This window comes from Diorhabda sublineata, chromosome 9, assembly GCF_026230105.1.
Source record: "Diorhabda sublineata isolate icDioSubl1.1 chromosome 9, icDioSubl1.1, whole genome shotgun sequence".
Lineage (NCBI taxonomy): Eukaryota > Metazoa > Arthropoda > Insecta > Coleoptera > Chrysomelidae > Diorhabda > Diorhabda sublineata.
The window spans coordinates 18,003,199-18,023,552 of record NC_079482.1 but is presented as its reverse complement, the minus strand read 5'-3'; the positions used below and the strand labels follow the sequence as shown (position 1 = coordinate 18,023,552).

Sequence of the window (20,354 nt, the reverse complement as noted above, 5' to 3'; positions counted from 1 at the left end):
CTTTTTATATATTTCAATGTGTCCGTTAACAGAATTCAAATTACTTAATTACGTGATATCAACAGAGTTTAATATTCCTAGTTCGTTCAAATAAAATTGGTATTCTAATTTTTTGATAATGTGACCTATTTTATTAACATAAATAGAAATGTAAGTTGGAATTTTTGCAACCACTGATGATATTCATACAAAACACACTGTTTAAACCACCACTACACCAACACTCACAATTACACTGTCTGACGCGCGTTTCGATAAACAAATTATCGTCTTCAGAAACTGAAGGTAAACTAATGGAAGGATGTCTTGACTTGCCTATTTTATACTGAATTTTCCCGCCAATAAACAATTTCCCGCGAAAATTAATCCCAACGGGAAAACCTCCTTCACATTTATTCCTTGACTAAAACTATACAGTAGGCTGTAAGGAATTGTCCCTATGTCTTCATTTAAATGTAAGAAAAGTTTAAATTTATTATTGTTTAATGATATTTTATTATTTTTAATGTCACTTACTTGAAAATATTTAATCATTTATTTTATAAATATAAAATTCTTACCCTACTAATTGTGGGTATTTTAGGAGTTTTTATTGGGGCTTCAAGGAGATAAATTATTGAGAGTTGAAAACACTGTTCGGGCTGGCAATCGAAGCAGTATTTAAAAAACATGAATGGTGATCAGTGATTGAAAAAACATTAATTTTTGGCAGTGAATATGAAATGTTTTCTAATCCTCAACTTTTTAAATAAATAATGGAGCCCAGTGTGTATTAAAATATATCACAACTAAATAAGGCTAATTCACTATAGGAACCACTAGGTCACTTAATAAAAAAAATGAAACATATGACCCAATTAGGTATGGTTAGAAGAGAATAGAGTTTGGATTGATATTTTTATTGGACAAATTTAAAACAAAATTTATACTCTGCAAACTTATAAACACAAATAAAATAAACACTGTGTTATCTACATCTAAATAAACCATTAAGAGAATTTCACAAATTATTTTTGTGTATTTGAATTTTGAATTATAAAATTAAACATATGTTATAATATATTATATTTCTAAAATATTATCTTAACTTACTCATAGGTAGCTTTAGTTTTATTCATCTGCGTCATGATACTGAACCCTGAAAAATATTTTAGTTTAAAAACTGCTATAATGAATTATGAAATAGGAAAAAATATACGAACTGACATAAATACATATTTTAAAATCCTCGAAACAGTGTCAAATAGATAAAAGAAAAAAGAATTACAGGGCAGATCTACCATCAATACAAACAAAACAAAATCAGTTCAAATGACCTTCACTCTAAGAAAGACCAGTGTCCTCCTGTTTATATAAACAATGTACAAATACCTCAAGCCAGTAACATGAAATACTTAGGCATGCACCTCACATGGAAAGACCATATCCTTAAAGAAAGCAAACAAATGTAAGTAACTGAAAGTAACAGTTACACTGGCCAATTGGTAGAAAATCCAAATCAACACTCAAAAACAAGTTATTATATCAGCCCAACTACAAGATTAAGAAAAATTGACTAGAAGACCTACAAAATGGGCAGAGAGGACTTGTCGCTGGAGAAGACCTCATCATGCCTTAGAAGAGCTTATATACTCTTATTAGCTTAAAGAACTGTATGTTTTTATTGCTAATAAAGGAAAAAATGTTTATGATCATTATGAAGATGTTCAGTTGCAAACAAAAAAGATCAGACCATAATTATGAACATCAATTATGCATTTCTATTTCACATTATTTGTACATGACCAGTTTTATTGTATCAACTATGAGGCAATTGTAGTAAAACATGAATTTATTTATTTATTAGCCACTAGCCACCCACCCCAGATACATGCTTTGTTGTAGACATTAGACCAACTGCAGTAAAAAAAATTGAGATTACCTTTGCTAAGTTGGTTAGATTATTTATTCAAATGGAAACGCCATGTAATCTTAATAATCCAGATTCAAATAAGTGATGTACATGTACTCTTTTTATCACTTGACAACACTAGTTAATTATTGGATCTATGTTATTAAACAAAGAATGTTATCCAAAGTAAATCAAATCAATCAAAAAATACCTCTCTTTGCCACTCATCCTTTTGCTAAGACGCCGCTTAGTTTCAGGTGTATTGTAAGTCAGTCGTTGAACACGTTTTCTATTTAATCGCAAATCCTTTTCTTCAAAACTTTTTGCTACTTCAACTTTCGCCATAAACTTGTCAATCAAATCTTTGCAATTCATATTTTCTTCTGGTTCCCAAGAATTATCTTTTGCAGAGTACCCTTTCCAGGACACTAAAAATTCTCTTTTACCATCTCTTCTATGGTGTACCTCAAGAATTCTTTCAACCTATAAACATATTTTAAACTATAAACATTCATTAATTAACATGAAATATGATGGTGAAATGAAAGTACCCAACACATTTTGGAAATGCATTAAATTATAAATCATTTCTAAAATACCTCAAAATCTTCATTTTCATCCCAATCTGCTGATTCACCTTTCGTGACTTTCTTTGAATGCTTATCTTTTTTGCCTTTAGTTTTTTTCTTATTTTCTTTAAAATCTGCAATAATATCAGGACAATTTAATGTATCTTCAGGTTCCCATGTATCACTTTCTTCTTCATATCCTTTCCATCTAATTAGGTAATGGCGTATACCTCTAATAATTTTTTCTTCTATGATTTTTTCAACCTTGAAATTTCAAATTTGACATATTTTATTATAATTTGTCATACATTGATACACAACTCTCATAAATTGTTTTAATATAAATATATTACATTTTTATAAAGCAAAATCCCAGACTTAAGATGATACTAATTACACCTGTAAATTCTTTGGGTCAAAATCATGTGTATTTTCCATTTTCCCATCATTATCAAAAAATTCAATCCGTTAAATTTAACTATACCTTTTATCAACTTAGGGAAAGAAATGTGTAATCTGCATATAGGGCCAAAACTTCATGATTATCTTCTTCTTTTTGCTTCTTGCTAGCTTCATAGGGCCTTGATGTTAAAAAGATCAAAAAATGAGTAATGTAGAAGAAACAAGGCTTGAAATAATTAATTTATTTAACTGGCAGCAAACACCATGGCTAATAGAGTAGGTGATGATAAAAACTATACCATTTCAAAAATGTGGGCATTTTATGTGAATAGGTATTTGATGATACAATGGATGACTACTAGTTTTTACTGATATAACAAACATTGATATGGATTTTGAAGATACATTGTAGAAACTTGAACTCTATGAGAATAGTTTTTATAAGGAAAATGTTAGGCTTGGTCTGAAATCTTATTTTTAATTATATCAGCTTACTGAAGACCTAGTTTTGGATGAAGAATATGAAAGTGAAACAGTAAATTTAGCACCCTAGCTGTTGTTTGAGACTCCTGCAAGAAATCATCTTTTTTGCAATAAATTATCTTGTTTTCTGTTAACATATACAAAGTTTATGCTTTGAACACATTTTTTATTTATGACATTGCTTTTTACCTTTTCGTTATAAAAGAATGAATAAAATGAGAAAAATAATACAAAATTTTTACAAATAAATAATGACACATTGTAAGATATTATGGATTAAGAACATAGCAAATTCGGTGTTATAATGAATATTATTTAACTATTTTACTAAAAAGAATTGTATGTGTAAATAAACTTGAAAGAAATAAATACCTCATATTGTGAATCATCCTCATCATTTTGAAGATCATCATCACTGCTTTCATCTTTTGCTTTTTTCTTTTTCTGTAAACAGAAAAATGGGAATGAGAAAATAATTTATTTATTGTTCAATTTTCTGATATGTACTATCACTGCTAGCTCAGCCTCTTTCCATCTGTCCATTTACTACTATTCAGGCAATTACCCAAATTTTTCAATTATAGTTATATTTAAATACAACTATTATATATGGAACATCACCTATTTGTAACAACTAACAATTATTACTGAATAGTTTTGTGATTTTCTATAGTTGAAGCTTATAACAAGTAACCATTAGCAACAGGTAACACAGTTGATCACTAAATTTGTTTCATATTAAAATCTGATAATTTTTCTATGGAAACAAGTTAAACTTACAAAATACCCCATCATAAAATGGGTTCACCATACACTTTGTAAGTGTACAAAATTTCCAAATGCTTGTCGGCCTTTTTAATTACTGATCCTCAACATTTATAGTGATTAATTTAAAAAAAGTTATTTTAGGAATGTGGTTTTATGTTTTCCTATTTACAATATTTGTTGAGTTACACTTATCTACCATACTTATGGTAACCACAAAGTAAAAAATATCGCGGGAAGGCATCACAAATCTTGGTTGAAGATCTAACAGTCTTCTACTCACATCTTTCGATTTTCTCAAATCCTCTACATCCTCTAAAGGATCTGATTCAATTGTAGTTTCATATTTTTTAGAGGGAAATGAAACATTTTTTTTACTCGATTTTGAAGATTTTCGTTTTCTGTCCTTAGGTTCCACTTCGATATTCTCCTCCCCTGCTTCATCTGTAGCGCCACCATTCTCGTCAAATTTTTCTTCTCTACCATTAGTATCATCTTCTGATTTATGTACTTTTCGACCACTCTTACGCTTCATTGCAAAATTTATTACAGAAATAAGTATTGTTGATATTATGCACCAAGTACGTATGTTTACATTAACAGTGAACTACCACAAAAATTCTACTATGGTTTACAAATTTTAGCCAACCCTTAGAAATTGAAAGTAACTATCAAAATACCATCAAACCACACCATGCTCGAAACTGACCTTTAGAGCAGCTTTGTATTCTGTGTCGTAAGTAGGTCGTTTGGGTAACTAACAGTAATGTGGAAAAGAGGGTGGTTCGTTGCGTTATGTGTGGTTTGGATATAGGAAAGATGCCTCTGCAGGGTTGTCACAGTAATGTGTACTCATGCCATAGTTTTATACTTTTCTGTAATGATCACTCTTATGTATCCCACCCTTACTCTTGTGTATTTTTTGTAGAATCCGGACTGCAAAAAATATATCAAAATAATTGAGAAATTGTTTAATATTAAATATAAAAAAACTGGACTGAACTAAAATAAAAGTGCTAGATAATCTTCATAGAAGCAGCCAAAATAAAAATAATGGAAAAGAAGAACAGAATTAGTTAAGGTTAGAGATTGGGGTTAAGTTGTTTTTAGAATGCAATTGTCAAAAAATTACTCATATATTCCACTCTAAAATAAATAATAAAAGTGATTTAACCGTCATGGTTTCTCAGACTTCCGATACAGCATATAAAGTAGGAAAAAGGATAGAATGCAATAATAATTTTGGAACAATTAAATATATAGGTCCTGTGGAGGGATATACTGGAAATTGGCTTGGTATTGATTGGGATGATGAAGAACGTGGTAAACATAACGGAACAGTTAATGGAATTAATTACTTTGATACTAGGTAATGATAGTTTTTTTGAGCCCAATAATTATTTGAATCTCTTGTTTAAAACGTTTTAGTGATAACTAATTTTATAGATAACTATTCTTTTCTGACATGCTTATCATATCGTTGAATGGAATTAGTTACTATAATACTAGGGAAATGATAATATTTATGTGCAACAAATTATTTGTTAAAAATTATGGATTGTAACTTATTTCAAAGGAAACTATTAGTCCTAAAACGTTTATTGTATTGCTAAGTAAGATTTGCTTATTCCAACATTTCTTCAGTTTTACATAATTTAAAAAATTAGTTGTTAACTTGATTTACTATTCTTAAAGAAACAATAGATTGATAAACCAACTTCTATATAGATTTCCTACATCTGGATCACTTTTAAGAAAAGAAAAGGTTAATCTAGGTCAAAAAATAATTGATTCAATAAAAGCAAGATATGGATACATATATAATGAAGATACTGCAAAGAAAAATAAAGAAGAACTACTGAAATTCCAACAAAAAATCAATGCACCTTTCTTACAATTTGTAGGTTTTGAAGAAGTTGCAGAAAAACAAAGGCAAGTAATAAAAGTAATAAGTAATAGCAATTGAAACAATTTTATAAATCTCCCTTTTATCCAGAAAATAGTTTAAATTATTCTTTCACTGTTATAATTTTTTTTTCTTCTCAATTTTCATTTGTAATTAGTAATTTGATCATTTATGGTATTTTATATATAGTTATATAAATCTATTTGTACAAATTATGCACACTGATATATTCTCTACTTTTGGATTGGATTCCACTTCTATAGATTGGGAATCATCATCTGTATCCTAACCTTATTTAGTTTCTAAATAATTCCCTAAATTTACAATAAATTGCTGAAGTTTTGCAGTCATGATCTCTTATCTTTAAAATCTCTTTTGCTTCTGAGGCTCTGGCTCACAAGTTGCAGCAGTGAACACTTTTCCTCTCCCATTAGATGCCTAATGTACTCCAGTTTTTTTCTTTTCTCAAAATCCTCTGCTATTTCTTTAAATCATAAAAAATAAAAATATTGGTGTAATCATTATACTCTTAGATTTACTTTAATAACTACTAATGGTCCATGCCACACAAGAGTGAAATTGTGTGACAATAATGCTAGGTTAATGCTGGTTTTCAATTATATTCTAACTGATCATATTTCCTTATAGTATGCATATAAACTGAAATCATTTTCTAGTAGAACTTCTAATAGTATCTATGCTTAGAAGATATTTTGATTAAAAATCTTCATCTCATTGTTCTGCTTCCAAAATACGTAGACTGCCACTTCCCAAGGTGTTAGTACTACTCCTTCAAGGTACTTAAATCTTTAAATGAAACGGGCAGGATATTCACACAGTAAAAAGTTCTCCTGCTTCCACAGCCCATCTGGTTCATTAGCCATCCATTCAATTCATTATTAAAGTGGTATTTGATATACCCTGGTGACCTGGTAGCTACTTTGTGTCTATTAGCTAGTACTTTTAGAGTTTGTTTGCACTTCCACGCTAGTTTTGAGCTGCACTACAATACAATTGACTACTTGAGAGAATGTGAATATACTTTTTAGAGAGGTTTCTATTCAAATACTCCTGAGCACATTTGTTCATGCTAGCAACTCTGAAAAAATGGTGAGTATTTTTTCTAGTGGTAGGGAAAGCTTGCATTTTGGTCCACAAATGCCCAGTCTAACTCTTTGCACTAGCTTCAAACCATCTGTGTATCAAAAAAATACATTTTGAGCTTGTGGAAGATCTGTATTGATGTATTGATCCATGATTGGCAGTCATTAATTATCATTTTGAATGGGATATCTATGTCCATCATACTGTGCATTTGGTCCAATGGTTTGTCACTTCTTTTTAGCTTTATTAATTCTAGAATTCTTAGGTGACCTGTCATATTTCCTGGCATCAATTTTTCTGTCTGGATTAGCCCTTGGATGCTGCTAAATGTCTCTTTTTCACTATATGGTGAAGGGAAAGCAGGTTTAGCAGTCTCTGTCCCTGTAATATCAAACAGATCAGTCATTTAATCTTGTCAAGTTCTTTTTTAACTGTTGACTATATACTATACTCAATAATAATTTATTTTGCTTAAATATGTAATTTTTTTTAAAACTGCTTCATTACAATTTTGTTCTTCATAATAAACAACTTTACTCTGCCTACATAATCTATATTTAAAAGTATAATTATGAAGTAAATTTTATTATTTTTGCTGTGATTTTAGAAACTTTCAATCACTGGAAGTTGTGAATGTAAGACTGCAAAATGTTAGTTCAGTTGGCGATTTAGTTACTTTATGTCCCAACATCAAGGAAATTGATATATCCAAAAATTTGATATGTAGTTGGGCCGATATATTCAGTATATGTTCGCAGTTGGAACATCTCTATTGGATAAATGTAAGGTAATAATTATAAAATAATATAAAAAAATAGATATTTGCAATAGAAATAAATTAGTCCACCTGAAAATTGATGTGTTTCTAATAAAATTCTTGTTGTTTAGTGAAAACATACTCTCCATGCCAGAAAACATAGAGAAATATGTGTTTCCAAACATCACCGTTCTAATTTGTGGTTCAATGAATCTTAATTTTGATGACATCAATATACTTTCAACTGTATTTCCAAATATTCAAGAACTTCGGGTACCTTACAATCATATAACAAGTTTAACAGTAAGGTCAGATCATAACTTCAGGAAGTTAAAATATTTGGACTTGGAAGGAAATGATATCAAATATTGGAAGGAAATTAACAACCTTGCATTTATGAAAAATTTGGAACATTTAACTATAGAAAATATCAAACTAGAAAGTATAAAATTTGAAGAAAATGTAATACCAATTAACAGTTTTAGGAAACTTGAAACACTCAATATAAATAACAATTTCATAAATGAGGTGAGTGGTAATTAATTTTTAAGATGATTGTTGAAGAATAACTTAAATTTAAATGATTTATCAAAAATCCCAATAGCAGAGATAGAAATATTACACTCAAAATGGCAGGTTTAAACTCCTCGATCTCATTAGGCAATTCCATATTATATAATAATTAAATTTCTTTTATTGTGAGATTTGTGTTTTAGTGGGCATCCATAGGAGAACTAAATAAATTGGCAGGTCTAAGGCATCTGAGGTTTTTGAAAAATCCAATATTGGAAACAGAAAGTCTAGCTACAAGAGAACAAATTATAATAGCAAAAATTAAAAACCTGAAGGTGGGTGAATCACATGAGAAGAAGGAGAGAATTGTCCTTGAATTAATGACAAATAGCAAATAGAAAAATTTGTTTTAGAGCTTGAATGGAAGACAAATCACAGATGATGAAAGGAGAGGTGCAGAATATGATTATATTAAAAAGTATGCTTTACAGTGGATGAACCTTAGGAATCAAATAGATAAAGATAATTTTTCTATAGAGCACAATAGGTTTCTTGAATTAATTGATAGTAAGTGTTATACATTTATTTGCAACAATTTCAAATTTTATTATAATCAGAACAGTACATAATGCTTCCAAATTTACTTTTCTATTCTTTTTTGTTAATAGTTTAGTGATTTCATATTATATAAAAATGCTAATGCCATTTGCAGTACACCTTTTAAATTTCTTTGTTCTATTTAAATTCTTGATTAAGTTAATTGGTGTTGTAACCCAAAGATCCTACTGTGGATGTACATGGAAATTGTGAGACCAATCATCACATAAGGGACAGTGGTTTTGGGTACTAGAACTAGTCTTGACACCAAGAGGAACAATCTCTTAAAAGTACAAAGACTGGCTTGCTTATGTGCAACCAAGGCCATGAAATCATGCCCAACAGCTGCACTAGAAGTTATTTTAAATCTTCCAGCTCTCCATATAGTACTGGAAAACGCGGCAGAGAAAAAGTACTGGAAAAGAAAGTAGATAGAAGCAAAACCAATTATTGGGACAACCTACAGGGGCTGAGACAGGCAAAGACTCTTCTGGGAAACTATAAGCAGAGAAGATCTGCTGAATGTGTCAACATAAGTAATGTGAAACACTAAGGAACTCTACACCTGGGAGCGCATGTATCGAGTGTATACGAGACCACAAAATCCAAACATACATACAAGTTAATTAGAAACGCCATTATCAAAGTTTAGCTGCAACCATTGTATTCAAATTTATATTAAGCTTTCAAAAACTGACTTAATAATATTTCACATTACTTTTTAACGCATTGTATAAAAAATATTTTGTTTTAGTGTATGGTTTGCCAGAAGAATCTGAATTGGTAATAAAACCTAATATAATTCAAAGTTCGTTATTGACTATAATTTTCCGATATAATGAAGAAGAAAAAACGAAAAGTGTCCCACAGAATATTCCAATTCAAAAACTTATACTTTTAATAAAGAAAATATTTAAACTCAAAGATCGGCCTATCTTGATTTATACCAGTGCATTGCAGCCTAATATAAAAATTAAATTATGTGATGAATTGAAGGAACTTCATTATTATTCAGTCCAAGATGGTGATACTATAATTGTACAAGATGATAACAATTTGTGAAAGTAACATTTAATGTAAATACAATTTTTTATTTTTTCACTCTCAAAATGAGTCTTTTGTTTTATTCAAATTATCAATAACACCCTAGGTATTAATATTAAATTATGTGATGAATTGAAGGAACTTGATTATTATTCAGTCCAAGATGGTGGATACTATATTTGTACAGGATGAGAACGATTTGTGAAAGTAACATTCAATGTAAATACAATTTTAATTTTTTTCATTCCCAAAATGAGTTTTTTGCTTCATTCAAGCCATGCTAACTGCCCATATAGGAGTATTACATATATGGTGTGTAATGAGAAATTATCTTTTTGCTTATAGCAAAGTATAACACGTTTACGTTTTGCACAATTTATTGAGTATTTTGATGTACTGACACTTAAGATAGTATTTTGGTAGGCATATTTCTTGTTTTTTATTTTGTTGTTAACAAAATTATTTTTTTAAGATATCTATTGTTGTTTAAAATACCGCACTTCATGATACAGCTATAATTGGTAGCGAAAATCTTTTTTACTATTTATCAAATGTTCTGATATTTTAATTATCTTGTGTATGCTATTGATAATTGTTGCCGCTTAATTCCTTCTTGAATTTTACTGTTGGAGGGAAGAGGAGGAAAGGCTATGCCTTCTTATATTTTCATTGTTTTTTTCTTATCTTTCTTTATGTAGTATTGTGCAAGCACACATGTTTTTAGTATGATACAGTTAATTGTCTTATCTATTTATCACACTTATGCTGGGGCTACACTAGAGGCTAACGTCAATGTTTCATTTGACATAAAATAAAATGAAGTGAACTTTTTTTCCAGGCCTATGCAGTCTGCTGACATATAATCCACTATTATAATCCTGCTGACTATTGTTTCAATAATTATCATTATGTAAATAATCGTTGGATAAATTTTTGATTGGCGTAAAAACATTTTTGAAAAAATTTTTTTAACACAAAAATTTTTCACAACTGTATCCACGTTGGGTGCAGTTGCTGAAACGCTATTAATTTTTTGGATGTATCTAAACAATCAATTTTACTTAAAATCAATCGAAGTAAAATCACCATAAAAATTCCTCGCGGACTAATTGTTCCATTTGCAGAATCCCGATAAACGTAATTACTTTCTCGTTACTCCACTCCATAGCCATAGTACGTATTTTAAAGACAAACACGTGTCGCGCCCACACTGACAATACGTAGTGGAATCGCATTAATCTCTTTGAGCTATCGCCTAACCCCAAACGGCAATGTTAATGCTGTTGTTCAATTATCGCGTTAAGTGGTGGCTACACCTACGGTTAACGTCCATTATCGCGATAATTGAAGGCATTTCTTGTTAGTGTGACCCCAAAGTTAGTAATTTTTTTGATAATTTTGATATATGTTTTCTCATCTCATCTTAGTGTTGAAATGTTTAGTATTTCTTTTTCTCAACACACTGTATATTTTGTGAAAGTATTTAACATATTTTGATCAATTTTACCGTTCCAATGTTTTATTTTATTAAGTTTCTATTGGAAATGATCATCATTTTTTTTTATTTTAACCTTATGCTTAATATTTAATGTATGGTAAAGGGAATATACTCCTATTACAGGGTGGGCCACAAAGTTTTGCGAATTTAAAGCATAATAAAAAAACTCAATATAATCCACATACAATTTTTTATTTTATTTGAAATATACATCTGGGAAAATCATTTCTTAAAAAGAACATCTTCCGGGTGTGCACCATCGCGCAGTAAACATTCCTCGAATCTAGATCTCAAGTTGGTAAAATCTCGTTGGCACATTGCGCGGGGATTAACTGCTATTTCTTCTCGGATGTTGGTCTTCAACTGATTAAGCGTGGCAATGTCATCTCGGCGAGATATCAGTTTCCCAGCAAACATTTGGATTACGACCGCCAAAGAGACATTAGAAGTATGACAGTCGTGCAACCTTGTTGAAACCATTTCGTACGATTATAGGCTTCAAATTATTGCAGTTGCGGAAAGAAAAAATCCCTTAACATGGCTATGTATCGTTCAGAATTTACAGTGACAGATAGCCCATGTTGATTTTGAAAGAAATAGGGTCCGATAATTCCGTGCGCTGATATAGCCGCCCAAACGATTACTTTCGGCGAATGCAGAGGCTTTTGATGTTTTGCACGTGAGTTCTTTGCAGCCTAATAACGGCAATTCTGTCTATTGACATGCCCATTTAAGTGAAAATGGGCTTCGTCGGAGAGCAGAATATTGTTGAAACTCTGAAAGCGTTCCAACATTATTCCAAAAAAAAAACTCGTCTTAAAATGAAATTATTTCTGCACAAGTTGAATTTTATACGGGTGTAGTTTCAGATCTTTCGACAAACTGCGACGCAAAGATGTTCGGGATACTACAAGTTCGGCCGATCGCTTGCGCGTCGATCGATCAGGATTACGTTGAACTGAAGCTCTAACTTGTTGAATTGTGTCTTCTATTCTTGTTGATCTTGGGCGTCCCGTAGGCTTCTGATTGAGAGTCGAACCAGTAGCTTCGAACTTTCTGACCCACGATCGAATCACACTTTCCATCGGACACTGATTTATGTCATGTAATCCAAACTCAGTCCAAACAAACACCGAACAATAGCGTACGAATCGCTATTTTTGTAATAATGTTTAATGCAGAATGTACGTTGCGCTCCGGTGAAGTGATCCATCGCGACTAAATTTCCGAGAATCAAGCTACTCATCCCCACCACTTTCTTTTTGCTATTCACCACAATCTTGTACCACTTACCTTAATAGACTGGTAAGTTTACAAAAAAGAGTAATTACTTCAATTTCTTTTTTTCTCAGAGGAGAGGGTATGTAACATGCAATTCGGCTTGTTACATTTTGAATATTCCTTTGTTCGCGTATTGTGGCACAGTAGTCACTTCGGATTTATTTATTCTAACATTGAGTTTTTGAAGAAATTAATTTGTTATCGACCTCCCACTTTATTCGAGAAATTCAATAAAACCTCGAATGTTAGAATAAATAAATCCGAAGTATATAAAAATTGTATACGACTTTCTGAAACTACTCAATATCTCGTTCTGGATTAGGATCCGCAATCAGATGGTAGGTGATCTATCTAATCCAGAGTACGCTCTTATCCAGGGCCATAGTTTCCGAAAAGTTCTTATACTACTAGTAATAAGTGAATATACTATTAACGAGAAATCAAAATTATTATACGATCATTTCGGTTTCCCGTCTCATATTCAAATGTTAATATTTCCACTTTGATGTAGTTTGAATTTTAAATTTAGAATGTCACCGAAAACGAAAACCACTTTTGGATAATTTGATAAAAATCCTCTGGTAGGATACGCAATCACATGATAGGTGATCTGCTTATTATCGGATAAATCGATTACTTCGTTCAGTTTCCAACATTGAAAGTTGATTCAATTCAATGGTTTCCAAATGTCAGTGAACATTCAGAACAAAATAAGGTTAACCCTGATTTACCCCATGGTAGTTTTTAGAATTGCCTAGTGTGATACTTTGAAATTAATATATGTGTGTTGATTTCTGTGATTATGATGACATTTTACAGATGACGTTTCCAAGAAGTGTAATATAATGTGGAGTATACCGAAAATTTAAAGAACATATAATAAATAATCTTTCTCAATTTGTTTTCTCTGATATTTTTGACATAATTTGTAGTTACTACGTATAGGATTAAACTTGTTTATCTTTAAAATAATTACTGAAAACAATTATGGTAAAAATAGAAGAGGTGTCGAAAACCGTTTATTTGAAAATCTCGTGATTTTTCTATTTTTAAACAAATTCATGTGATCGTGACTCACTAATTTACTTACAGAAAATGTTTGTTTTTATCAGTATTTTCTAAGGTATGGAAGTTATAATTGCTATGGGCCATTTTTGTGATAGTCATGGACCTTGTGTAATTCTATGCACTAGTGCATTTGATGAATTTCCAGAAAAGCAGCCGTCAAAAGGTCCTATTTGCCCAACGTGTAAATCTATTGATCTAGATACAGTATATGTCTGTGAAGATGCAAAAAAGCAATATATTACTACCAGAACATCATTTGATACTGACATAGCTCATTTACTGAAAGATGCTATCCTTAGAAGTCTGAGTATTGAAGTAAGTCCTACAATATATTTGACTTAAATACATTGTGCAGAGTTTGAAAGTAAATCATATTTTTTAATTTTAGGTGGTAATGCAAAATGGAAAAAATTCAGGAACGATGTATTTTGGAGATAATAATAGAGGACATATTATATCTCATGTTTTTAGTCTTAAAGATTCCTTTGCAAGGGGCTTTAAAAGAAAATATTGTATTGTTGTAATTGGAAATCATCAGGTAATTGAGTTTATTCAATAATTGAGGTTTAAAAACATGAATTTGAATTGTAAATGAAAATTATAATTACTACAGAAGAATAATTTTGCAACATAAAAATAAATTTCAAATGGAAATTAAAGCACTTATGTGAATTCCAATGAAACATGTTCACATATAATTTTCTTGTTACAGATTTCATTACTAAGCCACTATGACTTTCTGGAAATGAATTTAAAACGAATTAGTGAAGACTTACAACAAAAAGCTGAAAAGTTGAATACAGTAGAGATGTCCTCCAAGAAAGAAGAATTGAGATCTCTTCCAGAATTAATAGGCGAAAGCAATATATTTGCTCAACTTCACATGTGGTTTGTTTTTCTATTGACTGCAAAAATATTCAAAAATATACCCCATAACATTCCAAATTGCCCTATAAATTGTCCTTCGATTGAAAAATTAAGAATCCTAAAATTAGAAATGTCAGACAATGTTTATGATACAGTATCTTATTGCATGTTAACTGGAATAAAGATTGAAGAAAAGAATTCAGATATTTTGAGGTATTTCCAAGAATTATTACCAATTGGATTTAAATTACCAAATAGTGGAAATCTATGCAGTATATCTAAAACATGTGAGAATTGGAATGTAAGTTTTCAAGGAACTTTGCCACAAACTCTCCCAAAACTTCATACATCCATTAAACGAGCATTAGAAGATACCAATATATCAAATTCCGCTTTATATTACCACATTAAAAGTTTCATTATGTATTGGTTTAATATATCATGTGTTCTCAGTTGGACAACAAATTCTTGTGAAAATTTAACTCGGACTTTAGAAATTCATAAATGTGATATGCCTTTATTATCATACTGGATTTCTCAAACAAGTAGTTGCATTAAACTATATAAAAGTGACTATTTCATGCCTACAAAAGTAAAGTGAATATTAGAATAATAATAATACTTTTTATCAAAATTAAAACTTTTCAGCGAAAGAACTTTTTTTCAATGGCTTATCAAAAATTTTTGCTACTATGCAAATCATATAAATTTTCTAAAATCATATGCTGTAGTTGAGTTAATTGGAGAAAGCTTTTCATAAGTAGAAGGAAGTGGTGGAATCCTAGCTTTATTTAGACTTAAGAGGATTCCTACAAGACCATATAACTGATGCCAATCAGGATTTTTGCAACTTGAAGTGCAAAAACAAATATTTGTTACATCTACTATTTTATGTTTCTATCAAAAAGAAATAGCAGAATTACAATTGGCTAGAGATTATTTGGATTGGAAGTACCACCATTAAGAGATGAGCTCAGATTTTACCTATGTTTCAGTGTGCAAGTGTGAACAAAATATTTGCACAACACAACTTCTATAACCAAGGAAGTTCGGTTTTGGGTGGCATTAATTATGGAGGACTATATTGTCAAACTGTAAATTATGCTAGAGGAGGAAAAACATATTAACATAGGTCTTCCATTGTTTTTAAATTTTATTTTGAACTATTGTTGAAATTTTGTGTTTCTTGCAATAGTGGTTAAAGAAGGTTTGAAGCATTCTAGGATGAAACCCTACCGATCGTGAACCATTCACAAAACTTTGATTTATTATAAACTATATTTTATGTTTGTCAAATTTTAATAAAACCATAATTTCTTGCTCAAATTCATTTCAATATTATTTGAGATTAAAAAATTGAAACTATGTGTCAGTTTTGCTGAAGAGGGTATTTGAAAATGTATAAGCACAATTGCTAGTTGAAATATGAATGTTTTTTTATCGATAATGGGTCAAAACTCAAATCAATTCAAAAACCAATGAACTTTATTTATTATCATAAAATATTCTACAATTATCAATATTTTTTAAAGAAAACTTTATAAAGCTGCAATAAAAAATCATTTCTCTCCCAACATCTTGGTGTACATAAAGTAAAACTTTATATAATTTGATTTGATTGACAAATTTCTGCATATAATGTAATACTGATAAAAAAGAAAACAAAAAGATTTTTCATGTTTTCTTTTTATCACTCATAAGTCTCATCTAAAAGGATTGTTGCTATTTCTTAATAGCTAAGTATTAAATCTATATTACCCAATTTGTAAGATCATTTGATTTAAGAAAATATGTCTAAAGTAGTGAAATCTATTAATTTGGTGGTTAAAATAAAAAAAAATGTGAACAATCATGATTTTTTAAAATAAGTCATTGATTTTATATTTTAATAAATATCAAGTAGCACCCAACTCTGGTAGACAGTAATTTATCTAAAACAATATACGAGGTGTGGCCAATAAGTAACAAGACTAGCGCTGCTACAGAAAAGGTACATATGCGCCTAAGGTTAGCTACTGTCAGCTGTTTAGTTTAAAGCCAATTCCTTCAAATGCGATATCTAGCATGTCTACCAGACAAACCAGTATAGCCGTAGCCTTCGTAAAGGAGCCGTTTTTTTTGCGTAAAAATAGAGCAACAGATTGTGAAATCTCATATGAAACTGCAAATGAAACTTTTATTGAAACCATAAGTGTATGATGAAGATGATTCACATTCAATTCACCATTCCACATCAAAAATGAAGGAAAAAAATTAAAAAATCGCTAATCTTTTCGATCTAACAATCGATCTAAGTACAAATCTGCATTAAAAGGAACAAGATTTGAGTCTTGTTATTTAATAGCAACACTTCGTACATTATTATTAAATGAATTAATATTACATCCATTCCAATTAAAGCTAGTTGTGCCTACATGTAAACATCCAGTGATAAAACTAACATTTTTATACCGAATAATATAGTTTGTATTTAGTTTGGTGCTTGTACTACATGTTTTAACCATGTGGCTTTGTAATGAGTGTAAAATAAAAAAAAATTATGTATGATTCATGGTGATCGAATGTAATAGTTTTATATTATATATAAATATATTATTACAAAAATTAACGTGTAATTTACAAATTGTGTGGATAGTTTCAGTAACAAAAAAAGAAACAAGGATAATCGAAAGGAGAAAAAAATATGTATAACAAGTATATTAATGACTTCTTAAAAAGTAATACGTATGTGGTACCCTATAAAATTCGTTGATCATGGGAGTGTATTTATTTATTGAATCCTCTCTATTTTGGAACTATAAGGTTTTATTGGAAATGCTTTATGGTTTCTACTTTTGATTAACGTTAACTGCTGCTTATACGAAATTTGTTTATAAAAATTATTTAATGACTTAATTGTGAAAACGTTCACCGCACAAGTTTATGGAAACAAAAATAATGCATAAAATTAAAAAAGGTTGTAATGAATTAGGGGTGTTTTGGCAACAGTAAACATGAAAATCTCATAATAATAACCATAAATCTAAATAGGTTAATAAATTCATAATGTATCAGGATTTTGTTATACTCAGTGAAGTGTATGAATATCCCAGAATTTTTGTGAAGTGTAAGGATTATGTGCTCTCCTGCTTCACCTGTTGTGTTGTGGATTGAGGAACCATATATTTTTAGCCTTGATAAAGATCGAAACAGTTTTATTTTGAGTCCTCAACCCGCAACACCATTTCAAATTATGCACCTTTTGTTTTGAGCATATTATGTGCATTATGTTTTGTATATTGGAAATTTAACTTACATTTTGAACTTATTAAAACATTAATGGATATAAAAAAGGTTGACTCATCCTCCAAATATTAATTTAAAATCTACAGGCTCGAGCAGAGAAAAAACTTTTAAAATAGTTTTATCACAAAATAAATGTATTTGTGGGAAAGAAAATGTTTATTTTCACTGTGTACTGTTCAATTATCAATAAGCAGGGTTGCAGTAGGGTGTATTTATTGACTTAGACTATTTGAGTGAGGAAATAATAATGATAATTTGAAGACATGTACCAAAAAGGTAGAAGTGATTCTCAACAAATATGTCTTTCTTATACTACACACTGTAATACTAAGTCAGTACATTATACTATGGATACAGCACACATAATTAATTTATCCATGAGCCATATGTATGGAAATTCATTATACAAAGGTTCAATTACAAGTGTTCAAATAGAATTGAGTACTTTATTAACAAATAATTTATTATTTAACTATCTTTAATAAGTTTCAACTTTTTCTTTTTTTTAGTTGGAACATTTACTTCAGTTATTTTTTCACTTTTCTCTTCTGACCTATTTTTGATTTGCAATTTTCTCTTTTTTGTGCTATATTTAGGAGAATTGCTTTCCTGTAATTCATCTGCTTCAATAGCCACTATATCTTCAGAGTTTTCTTTTTTTATCTGTATAGGTTCAATTATAACCATCGACGTGATTCTACACCCTGAATTAACTTTACATACTTCTTCAAATGCTTTATTATAAACCTTTATTTCTCCACTGCTAGAGCCAGAAATTATCCAATCATTATATTTGGCCAGTGCTTTTATTCTGTGTTCATGAACTTTATGTAATGTTTTTTTTAATGTAGATAATTTTACTAAACAAACATTTCCATCCTCATACCCAATTAATATTTTTTTGGTTGTATACCAAATACAGCTAGTAACTTTAACTTCATGTTCAATTACTTGTAATATGCCACCTGTTTCAATGCTCCATATTTCTGTGTATTTGCCACCAAAAATAATAAACCTCACTCCATCAACAGACCAGCATATTTTGCTTAAACTTTTTGCATCTTTACTTTTGCTTCTGAGATTTATGGCATATGCTTGTCTACCTTTAACTAAATTCCAAGTGCGTAAAGTACAATCTTCACCTAGTGTTAAAGCTAATTTGCCAGTGGGATGTACAGCAATATCTATAGTGGCGGAACCTTTGTGAGCTTTATCCCAAATCTTTTCTACCTAAAAAATAGATACAATGATATAATTAGAATATAAGATTATGCAATAATTAAATAGTTTTATATACCGACCTGCCAGTTACCAACTCTGGTAATTGCCAATACTCCATCTTGACTACCAGAAATAATATGAGAATGATTGGGAGTAAACTCTAGACAATTAATAGTAGAATTATGATGTGATAACATACAATGTTCTTTCCTTAGACGAAAGTCGTATATTATTATTCGATCATCAGCTCCTCCTGAAGCTACATAATGATCACATGTCGCCAACGTACGTAAACTGGCCGTATGATCATGAGATGCAAAGTTTTGAACCAAACGTGCTTGCTAAAAATATGTTACATAACATTGATTACTAATTTCTAATAAGATTGAAAATTTAAGGGGGTCTATTAGTATCATTGGAAATTTCAATAAGAAAATCATTAAATATTTCTATCGATTAGGGGGTGGGAGAGAATAGCCATGATTAAACAATACCTACTTCGTCAAAAAAATCATATCCCACTAAAAACTCTTCATAAGTACCAATCACAATTTCAAATGTTTTCATTGTTGTTTTTCAATCAGCAATGTGATCAATATAGGTTATGTTTGGTTGCTTGTCATTTTTTAAGTAGGTTATAGTGGTTTCTTCTTTTCCATGCTTCCTTTGTATTGTACTTGCAACAATGTAGGCTATCCAGCCTCCGTGCTTGCAGTTTTGAAAAATATTTTAATACCAATATTTTTCCCTAAACTCACTGTCCATAAACAAAAATTTAGCACGAGATAACTGAGTACACTATTTTTACTTTTCTTCACCAATCGATATTGTAGCTTCATCAATACAAGTTATCCTCTTATAAATTGTTCATTATATGAAATATTTGCTAATAATTCTCTATATTCAAAAACTTTATTCCTTGTCGGATGATAATATACTTTTACTCTGGTTTTCATTTTCCTCTTTTAAAAAAGTGGTTTATGTCTCTTATAAGCATTATCTTATTAATAAGGGATATTTAGTTTCTTTATAGTTAACATACAAGTTTGGTTTCCTGAAAATTTCCACTGATCTAGAAGTTTGTAATATACCATTATAGTTAA

General features: G+C 30.1%; 4 protein-coding genes across 6 annotated transcripts; 2 read left to right on the top strand and 2 right to left on the bottom strand.

Annotated features, from left to right (window-relative positions):
• Positions 1–883: 883 nt before the first annotated feature.
• On the bottom strand, positions 884–4,763 carry LOC130448787 (chromobox protein homolog 5-like). Of its 2 annotated transcripts, XM_056786297.1 has the most exons (5): positions 4,394–4,763; positions 3,718–3,789; positions 2,491–2,724; positions 2,103–2,374; positions 884–1,138 (listed from the first exon to the last, which is right to left on the bottom strand). In XM_056786297.1, exons 1-5 carry the CDS (start codon positions 4,643–4,645, stop codon positions 1,111–1,113), a joined length of 858 nt encoding a protein of 285 aa, XP_056642275.1. In that variant the 5' UTR covers positions 4,646–4,763; the 3' UTR covers positions 884–1,110. The 2 variants fall into 2 exon arrangements, with proteins under 2 accessions (XP_056642275.1, XP_056642274.1); XM_056786296.1 differs by having other exon boundaries at positions 884–2,374; positions 4,394–4,747.
• An 89-nt stretch (positions 4,764–4,852) lies between these two features.
• Positions 4,853–10,217, top strand: LOC130448707 (tubulin-specific chaperone E). The gene is made up of 7 exons (XM_056786184.1): positions 4,853–5,479; positions 5,839–6,042; positions 7,728–7,907; positions 8,009–8,405; positions 8,594–8,725; positions 8,804–8,957; positions 9,742–10,217. Exons 1-7 carry the CDS (start codon positions 5,289–5,291, stop codon positions 10,047–10,049), a joined length of 1,566 nt encoding a protein of 521 aa, XP_056642162.1. The 5' UTR covers positions 4,853–5,288; the 3' UTR covers positions 10,050–10,217.
• A 3,371-nt stretch (positions 10,218–13,588) lies between these two features.
• On the top strand, positions 13,589–17,401 carry LOC130448731 (folliculin). Its single transcript, XM_056786227.1, has 3 exons — positions 13,589–14,193; positions 14,267–14,416; positions 14,591–17,401. The coding sequence occupies exons 1-3, from the start codon at positions 13,936–13,938 to the stop codon at positions 15,344–15,346; spliced, it is 1,164 nt and encodes a 387-aa protein (XP_056642205.1). The 5' UTR covers positions 13,589–13,935; the 3' UTR covers positions 15,347–17,401.
• Positions 16,213–19,883, bottom strand: LOC130448733 (p21-activated protein kinase-interacting protein 1-like). 2 transcript variants are annotated; one of them, XM_056786229.1, is made up of 3 exons: positions 19,750–19,883; positions 19,328–19,592; positions 16,213–19,256 (listed from the first exon to the last, which is right to left on the bottom strand). In XM_056786229.1, exons 1-3 carry the CDS (start codon positions 19,816–19,818, stop codon positions 18,499–18,501), a joined length of 1,092 nt encoding a protein of 363 aa, XP_056642207.1. In that variant the 5' UTR covers positions 19,819–19,883; the 3' UTR covers positions 16,213–18,498. The 2 variants fall into 2 exon arrangements, with proteins under 2 accessions (XP_056642207.1, XP_056642206.1); XM_056786228.1 differs by having other exon boundaries at positions 16,213–19,260; positions 19,332–19,592; positions 19,750–19,867.
• Positions 19,884–20,354: the final 471 nt, after the last annotated feature.

Coding starts and splice junctions, on each gene's coding strand:
- LOC130448787 (XM_056786296.1), bottom strand. CDS start 4,645: ATGAAGCGTAAGAGTGGTCGAAAAGTACATAAATCAGAAGATGATACT. Junction 3,790..4,393: donor ATTTGAGAAAATCGAAAGAT/GTGAGTAGAAGA, acceptor TTCTGTTTACAG/AAAAAGAAAAAAGCAAAAGA. Junction 2,375..2,490: donor ATGAAAATGAAGATTTTGAG/GTATTTTAGAAA, acceptor ATATGTTTATAG/GTTGAAAGAATTCTTGAGGT.
- LOC130448707 (XM_056786184.1), top strand. CDS start 5,289: ATGGTTTCTCAGACTTCCGATACAGCATATAAAGTAGGAAAAAGGATA. Junction 5,480..5,838: donor ATTAATTACTTTGATACTAG/GTAATGATAGTT, acceptor ACTTCTATATAG/ATTTCCTACATCTGGATCAC. Junction 8,958..9,741: donor GTTTCTTGAATTAATTGATA/GTAAGTGTTATA, acceptor ATTTTGTTTTAG/TGTATGGTTTGCCAGAAGAA.
- LOC130448731 (XM_056786227.1), top strand. CDS start 13,936: ATGGAAGTTATAATTGCTATGGGCCATTTTTGTGATAGTCATGGACCT. Junction 14,194..14,266: donor TTAGAAGTCTGAGTATTGAA/GTAAGTCCTACA, acceptor TTTTAATTTTAG/GTGGTAATGCAAAATGGAAA. Junction 14,417..14,590: donor TTGTAATTGGAAATCATCAG/GTAATTGAGTTT, acceptor TTCTTGTTACAG/ATTTCATTACTAAGCCACTA.
- LOC130448733 (XM_056786229.1), bottom strand. CDS start 19,818: ATGAAAACATTTGAAATTGTGATTGGTACTTATGAAGAGTTTTTAGTG. Junction 19,593..19,749: donor GATATGATTTTTTTGACGAA/GTAGGTATTGTT, acceptor ACATATTTTTAG/CAAGCACGTTTGGTTCAAAA. Junction 19,257..19,327: donor AGTTGGTAACTGGCAGGTCG/GTATATAAAACT, acceptor TTTTTTAGGTAG/AAAAGATTTGGGATAAAGCT.